At 35.3% G+C, this 8105-nt stretch overlaps 2 protein-coding genes across 2 annotated transcripts; one reads left to right on the top strand and one right to left on the bottom strand.

Moving 5' to 3' along the window:
- Positions 1-377: 377 nt before the first annotated feature.
- LOC123910757 (leucine-rich repeat receptor-like serine/threonine-protein kinase BAM3) lies at positions 378-6183 on the top strand. The gene is made up of 2 exons (XM_045961964.1): positions 378-3720; positions 5394-6183. Exons 1-2 carry the CDS (start codon positions 1155-1157, stop codon positions 5831-5833), a joined length of 3006 nt encoding a protein of 1001 aa, XP_045817920.1. The 5' UTR covers positions 378-1154; the 3' UTR covers positions 5834-6183.
- A 642-nt stretch (positions 6184-6825) lies between these two features.
- Positions 6826-7879, bottom strand: LOC123910755 (protein DMP3-like). The gene has a single exon (XM_045961962.1). It carries the CDS (start codon positions 7759-7761, stop codon positions 7096-7098), a length of 666 nt encoding a protein of 221 aa, XP_045817918.1. The 5' UTR covers positions 7762-7879; the 3' UTR covers positions 6826-7095.
- Between the last annotated feature and the right edge of the window lie 226 nt (positions 7880-8105).

The following is an 8105-nucleotide window of genomic DNA, read 5'->3' as shown; positions in this document are numbered from 1 at the left end:
TACATATAATAAACACTTTTGAATGGGTCCTCCTCCATTTCATTATCAACTAGTACTAGGAGGTCATAGAAATCTTTTCCTCTATAGACTATAGGTTGTTCAATAATTAATGCCAAAGCCAACCAAAACTACTCCTCATTCCTTTTACCATTTTTCAGTTTAATCACATTTATTTTATTATATATAAAAAGCTAGACATATCTTATGCAGTAAATTAAATTGGTACAGTACATTATAGGAAACTATACAATTTCCATGTAGTACTATACTATATAGTAAAACTATACAGTTTTTTTAGTCCCACTGGCCACTATATACTGTTGCTTTGAGGTGGTCTAGCTAACACACTGGCAACCATTGATTGCATTACTCTCACTTTCCATCTTTTGTATTTCTTTTTTCAATTATTTGAATTAAAAACTCATAGAGCATACTATGGTGTAAATGTGTGGGCAATTCAGCCATTTTGATTCATTGAAAGTGCAATTGTTGCATCACCTCTCTCTCTCTCTCTCTCTCTCTCATTCAAAGCAATAAAGAAGACTAGTAAAGAGCCATACTTTGATTTGATTAAAGCTAAAGGGCATTTTTGTCATACAAATGAGTAAAGAAAAAAAAGAGAGCATCATCAACCTTTACTTTATTTTTATTTTTGCCCTAATCTAAACTTTAAATTTCTGTTATCATCCAACGGCTTTATTTAAAAACCAAAAACAAAAAAAGTTTGATTTGTTTCACCCCATTATTTAACAATTTTAACATACCATTTCTTTCCTTTTTCTTATTATGCTTTCTTCTTTTCCTCTGCCTGAGAGAGCTTTTTCCAAATAAAAACAACCCATAAAGCAAATATAGATAACAAACAAAGTCATATGTAGCCATATTCATCTTCTTCTTTGTTCTTTGCTCTCAAAGAAAAAAGATAGTAAAAGAAAGAAAGCAAAAGAGAGAAAGAAAAAAAAAAAAAAAAAGCAGAGTTTTAGCTTATTCTCTTCCTTGTATTTCAAGACTCTTTCTTTGAACATGTTTGATTCCATAACCATAAGACCTTACACACACACACTTGAAGTTTCTCAGATTCCTCAAACTTTTCTTCCCTTTTTTCAATCGTTTAAAAAACCCTTTCGTCTTTGCTAAACAAAACATATTCCAACATGATACCTTTTACCTTAATTGTTTTCACTCTGTTTTCCTCTGTTTTTGCTTCATCCTTGCTCAGTGATTTTCATGCTCTAGTCACACTTAGAGAAGGATTTCAATTCCCAAACCCAGTTATAAACACATGGAATACTTCCAATTTCACCTCAGTTTGTTCATGGGTTGGAATTCAATGCCACGAGGGTCGAGTCGTCTCGGTAGACTTAACAGATTTGAATCTGTTTGGCTCTGTTTCACCTTCAATTACATCACTTGATAAACTCACACACCTTTCCCTTGCAGGAAACAACTTCACAGGAACCATTCACATCACAAACTTAACCAACCTTCAATTTCTAAACATTTCCAATAACCAGTTCAGTGGTCACATGGATTGGAACTACTCCACCATGGAAAACCTTCAAGTTGTTGATGTCTATAACAATAACTTCACTTCCTTGCTTCCATTGGGACTAGTCAGTTTGAAGAAAAGCCTCAAATACTTGGATCTTGGTGGTAACTTTTTCTCCGGCGAAATACCGAAAAGCTATGGAAAATTTGTGTCTCTTGAGTATCTGTCACTAGCTGGAAATGATATTAGTGGGAAAATCCCTGGTGAGTTGGGGAATCTGAGTAACTTGAAAGAGATTTACTTGGGCTATTACAATTCTTATGAAGGTGGAATTCCAAAGGAGTTTGGAAAGTTAACAAATTTGGTTCACATGGATCTTTCAAGCTGTGATTTAGATGGTTCAATACCAAAAGAATTAGGTAACTTGAAAGAACTCAACACACTTTACTTGCACATAAACCAGCTTTCAGGTTCAATCCCAAAACAACTTGGTAACTTGACAAACTTGCTCTACCTTGACCTTTCAAGCAATACACTGACAGGTGAAATCCCTTATGAGTTCATCAACCTTAACCGTCTCAAGCTTTTCAATCTTTTCTTGAACAGGTTACATGGTTCTATACCTGACTACATTGCAGATTTTCCTGATTTAGACACACTTGGACTTTGGATGAACAACTTTACAGGTGAAATTCCACACAAACTTGGTCTTAATGGAAAGCTTCAAGGACTTGACTTATCCTCTAATAAACTCACTGGTGTCATTCCACCTCATCTTTGTTCCTCAAACCAGCTTAAGATTTTGATTCTTCTCAATAATTTTCTCTTTGGTCCCATACCTGAAGGCCTAGGAACATGTTACAGTCTCACTAGAGTGAGGTTAGGAGAGAATTACCTTAATGGTAGCATACCAAATGGTTTTCTTTACCTTCCTAAGCTAAATTTAGCAGAGTTGAAAAATAATTACTTATCAGGGGAATTGTCAGAAAATGGTAATAGTTCCTCTATGCCTGTTTGTTTAGAACAACTTGATTTGTCAAACAATGCCTTGTCTGGTCCTTTACCACATTCCCTCTCAAATTTCACTTCCCTTCAAATCCTTTTGCTTAGTGGAAACCAATTCTCAGGTCCAATTCCAAGTTCAATTGGAGGATTAAATCAAGCGCTGAAGCTCGACCTTAGCAGAAACTCATTATCAGGTGAAATTCCGCCCGAAATTGGATTTTGTGTTCATCTTACCTACCTTGACATGAGTCAGAACAATCTCTCTGGCTCCATCACACCATTGATTTCCAACATCCGTATTTTGAATTACTTGAACTTGTCTAGAAACCATTTGAACCAAACCATCCCAAGATCAATAGGGACAATGAAAAGCCTCACAGTTGCTGATTTCTCATTCAACGAATTCTCCGGTAAATTGCCTGAGTCGGGTCAATTTGCATTCTTTAATGCTTCTTCATTCGCGGGCAATCCTAAACTATGTGGTTCTCTATTGAACAATCCATGTAAGCTGACAAGAATGAAATCCACACCAGGAAAAAGTTCTGCAGATTTCAAGCTGATATTCGCGCTAGGACTATTGATGTGTTCCTTCGTGTTTGCTATTGCAGCCATTATAAAAGCCAAGTCATTTAAAAAGAAAGGACCTGGTTCTTGGAAGATGACTGCTTTTCAAAAGCTCGAATTCACGGTTTCGGACATTCTCGAATGTGTTAAAGATGGTAATGTGATCGGAAGAGGAGGTGCAGGGATTGTTTACCATGGAAAAATGCCAAATGGAATGGAAATAGCAGTGAAAAAGCTACTTGGGTTTGGTGCAAATAGTCATGATCATGGTTTTCAAGCTGAAATTCAAACACTTGGAAACATAAGACACAGAAACATAGTTAGGCTACTTGCATTCTGTTCAAACAAAGAAACAAATTTGCTTGTGTATGAATACATGAGAAATGGGAGTTTAGGTGAGGCATTGCATGGGAAAAAAGGTGGATTCTTGAGTTGGAATTTTAGGTACAAAATTTCTATTGACTCTGCTAAAGGACTCTGCTACCTTCACCATGATTGTTCTCCTTTGATCCTACATAGAGATGTGAAATCCAACAACATTTTGTTAAGTTCAAATTTTGAAGCACATGTGGCTGATTTTGGTCTTGCAAAGTTCTTGGTTGATGGTGCTGCATCAGAGTGCATGTCTTCAATTGCAGGCTCCTATGGCTACATTGCACCAGGTAATTTTTCTTTCTTTTGTTTAATTTACACTATCACTGTTTTCTTTCTGTTTGTTTGGTCTAATGAATAATTAAAAACAAAGAATTTAAACAGTAAAAAAGAGTGTGTTTAAAATACTATCTTTGGGCATTTGGAGGGAAGGATTTACTTTGGTAGTTAAGTTAGTTAATTAAATCTCAGTAATATATAGGGGTCATTTCATTTATTTGTGACCCTCGATGTGAGGTGTTATAGATCTAATGGTTCCAGTAATTTAGAAGAATAAATGAAATTCCTTAATTAATTGAGTGTCCATGTGATTGTGATGTGATCTATCATCATCCAAGTTGTCTAGGGATCGCAGGCTAATGATGAAAGTAGTACTATTGTGATTAGCATTTCAATGATGAAAATCCCATGAGATGAGAGAATTTTGAGTGTATAGCTAGTAGTAGCTACATAATTATTATATGTATCAATATTCTAAAATCTTTAATCATGCTGCCACCCAAACTTTTTCCACCCCCATTTGCTCATATGGCCATATAGTTACATTACATATGAGAATTATACATTATTATTGTATTGTATGATAAATACTAGTAATAAAATACTACTAGAATTGTTACATAAGAAAGAATAGAATGATGATGGAGGGGGAAGACAAAAAGTGGGGAAGTGCATAGCTGGATTAGGTAAAGTAAAGTGATAAGGGGATGTTGAAAGAATGATGAATGGTAGTAGTAGTAGTAATATGAATGATGCATGGAATTGAATTTTATCGAGAAAAAAGAAAAGAGAATTGTTTTTGGAACACAATGAGATTGAGATGTGTGCAGCACACTGCACTGGTTTGTGTGTGTGTGTGTCTGTGAGACTGAGACACTGCCCTTAATTCATTTCATTGTGCGCCGTGCCAGCTAGGTTAGCTAGTTACTATACTCACTCACATCATTCATCACCCACTTCACTTGGAGGGTGGGACCCTCAACTCCTCTCGAGAATCCAATACTCAGATCAGAGGTCAATCTGACACTTCATCCACCCACCCCTTCTTTTTGTTTTTTTATTTCTGCATTTGCTTGCAACTTGCCATCATTCTGTCTTGGACCAATTATACCATCTTTGTTTAGAGTCAACTTTAGTACTCTTCCATTCATCCCAACTTTTTATAAAAAAACAATTCATTATCTTATGCGCGCAACTGTTGATTCGAGCTAAGTAACGTTATAATGGACGACAAAGCTCTTCTCTCGGAGTTTGTATTTGCATGACTGAATTGCAACCTATGAAGCACTACACAAAGAACGACACGCAACACTGACATGTTGTTATTGATAATAATTTAAAAAAATGAATTAATTGAATGTAATCATGTGTGTCACATGTCTTTGATGAGAGTTGTCGTTGCAACCTATATATGACCTTATTGAAACCATCTCATTTAAGCAATCTTGAGTAATGAAAGTAAATTTAAGAAAGAAAAAAAATAGTATATTTAAGGAGAGAAAATTATGAGAAAGTGTGAAATGGATTAAGTTGAGTTAGGGGGACAAAATCATCATGAATTCTATTTCTATATGTGTGATGTGAGTATCATTTTATTACATTCTGAAATATTGCAAATTAATTAAGGTGAATTACAATTATTGATGGAGTAATTAATAATTTGGTTGATGTTGATGAATTGCAGAATATGCTTATACATTGAGAGTGGATGAAAAGAGTGATGTTTATAGTTTTGGAGTTGTTCTACTAGAGCTTCTAACAGGGAAGAAACCAGTAGGTGATTTTGGTGAAGGTGTGGATCTTGTACAATGGTGCAAAAAAGCAACCAATGGAAGAAGAGAAGAGGTTGTGAACATAGTTGATTCAAGACTTATGGTAGTGCCAACAGAAGAAGCCATGCACATGTTCTTCATTGCCATGTTATGCTTAGAAGAAAACAGTGTACAAAGACCAACCATGAGAGAAGTTGTTCAGATGCTTTCTGAATTTCCTAGATCATCAATGTCATCATCTGATCAACAATCTTCTTCTTCTTCTTCTTCTAGTCATCCACCAAGCAAAAAGTTAATTCAGAATGATAAATTACCTTGTCCTCCTACTTTTAAACAAGACCTTTTGGTTTGATTTAATTTAAATGCAAATTTCATTTTTCTTTTTCAAGTAAATGTTACTAATGTTCATTATATATATGTTGGTTGGCTTAGAGTTTTGTAATATGTGGAACTAAAATCTTAAGATTGGGGAGGGGGATTAGATTTTTGTTTGTTTAGTCTTCTTATAGAGAGAGACAGAGAGAGAGAGAGAGAGAGAGATTTGGTAACCATAGAAGAAGTGTAGGAATAATTACTACGGTTTGCACTTCTTTAAAAGGAGTGTATTAGCTAGTTAAAATCATAGTGAGTTCATCAACTCTCTTCACTTGTACTTATTTTATTTTATGTATAATAATAATAATATATACATGTTAAAGTTAATTATCATATAATTGTTTTACTTCATTTCCTTAACAAAAATTGTGACACTGTCCTTACATTTTAACAATGCATCCAGGTTTCTTAAGTGCTCAAATAAAAAAGAGAAACATAAATTAACGAAATTATTAAATTATTTAAGAAGTTACATGGCCCAAAACGATAGTTTAGTAGCCCAAGCCCACTTTTATTTGTGAAAAGACCTATACCGGCCCAAAACGCACCAATGTTTCACTTTTCTTTTTACGCCTACTTCCTTCTTGCGCGCCCCCTGATTTTTCAAAAATACCACTTCACATTCTAAAAAGCGAGCATTGAAAAAATGCAAACTCTGTGATTTTACATGTTCACCTTTTAGGACGCGAACACCCCCATACATAAAACATCATTTGATATGTTCACCTTCAAGAAGGTGAAACCTTTTTTGAATTTTAGAACTTAGAACTATTTTTATTGTATTGAGACAATTTTGTATTCTTTAAGTTGTGTACTCTTGCTGCTCAGAAAAAATTATTGAGCCGATGTGAAAGTCAGACATTGTATTATTAACCCTATTTCAACTTCTTTGGAAAGTGTTATTGCTAATACAGAATCATTAATTTAGTAAAATCTTTGATTGATGTAAGAAACCTAGTATGATCGAAGTTGTGTTGTAAGATACTAGAAGAAATGGTTACAAATTGATTCCAGCACTCCAAGTCATGACAGAGCAGAAAATAATAGAAAGTAGTGCCGTGTGGGAGTCTGCTTAATAAACAAGCCAATTTTTTAATTCAATTCAGTTGAAGTAAATAAATAATTAATGTACAATAACAGATGAGGGAATATTTATGCATGAAGAATTAGAAAGCAAAGCAGTAATTAAGTAACTAACTAAACTAATTAGAATATAGTAGCAAAAAATGAAGTAGAGTGCTAGTATTTGGGTGCAGCAGCAGGTGTAACAGGGTAGCCAATCCCATGTCTGGTGGTAGGAAAAACAAGAAAGAGCAAGCTGCATAGAAGTCCAATTCCAAGAGGTACAATGTCCAGAACCTCCTTAGTCTCACGATGTGGTGGTTGCGGGTAATAACATGTCAACACATTGTTGTCCCTCAATACAACAGAAAAGAAGACAAGAACTGACAAAAATGCATGAATTAAATCAATGAGCCTAAGCTTATACTTGCTCAAATCAGGTAACGTGTTGGACAAGTCATCAACAGGTGAGTAGTCAAATAGCCAGAGACCTTTGAAGGTTGCGAGACCATGGTAAATTCTTCCATCTGATGCCTTGACGGTGTCAGTGAAACATGCGAGAAAACAAGAGATTGCCAGCAAGAGGAGGAGTAGGAGTGTGAGGATGCGCGTAACGGAGTCACAAGCTCCATTGTTTGTGAACACTGGCGTTAGAATCTGGAATGCCAAGAGGGTTCCCGTAGGAAGTAGGTTCGCCAAGTTGGCTGTTCCGGTAAGTGCTCCAGATACTGCGCGTCGTCTTGAGGAGCGACTAATTCCAGATGGGGTTCCGGTAAGGTTCTGATCCCCTGCTGCTGTTTCTTCCGATTCATTGTTGGATGGACGTTGTCTAACCGACGACATTATTGATCACCTATATTATATATAGTTAGCTAGCTTGTTTTAATTAATTAATAATGTGAATGAATTAATATTTGGGACAAGACTAATTAAGGCTAATTAGGTGTATGTGGTATTGGTGGGTATATATATATATATTGGTGGGTGGTATATAAAGGAATGGATGATCACGATGGATGATGATGTCAAGAATATATATTTGTTGCTTCCACGCTAGCTGTTTCCATGCCACCTAATTATTGGCAACCATGGTTTACGTGTAACGTGTAACACAATGTGCCTAATACTATCTAATCCTCATATTATCATATTTTAAGACACGAAAACAGACTTGTATTGTTTTTATT

Source organism: Trifolium pratense, linkage group LG2 (assembly GCF_020283565.1).
Source record: "Trifolium pratense cultivar HEN17-A07 linkage group LG2, ARS_RC_1.1, whole genome shotgun sequence".
NCBI lineage: Eukaryota > Viridiplantae > Streptophyta > Magnoliopsida > Fabales > Fabaceae > Trifolium > Trifolium pratense.
This window is presented reverse-complemented; position numbering and strand designations above follow the sequence as displayed.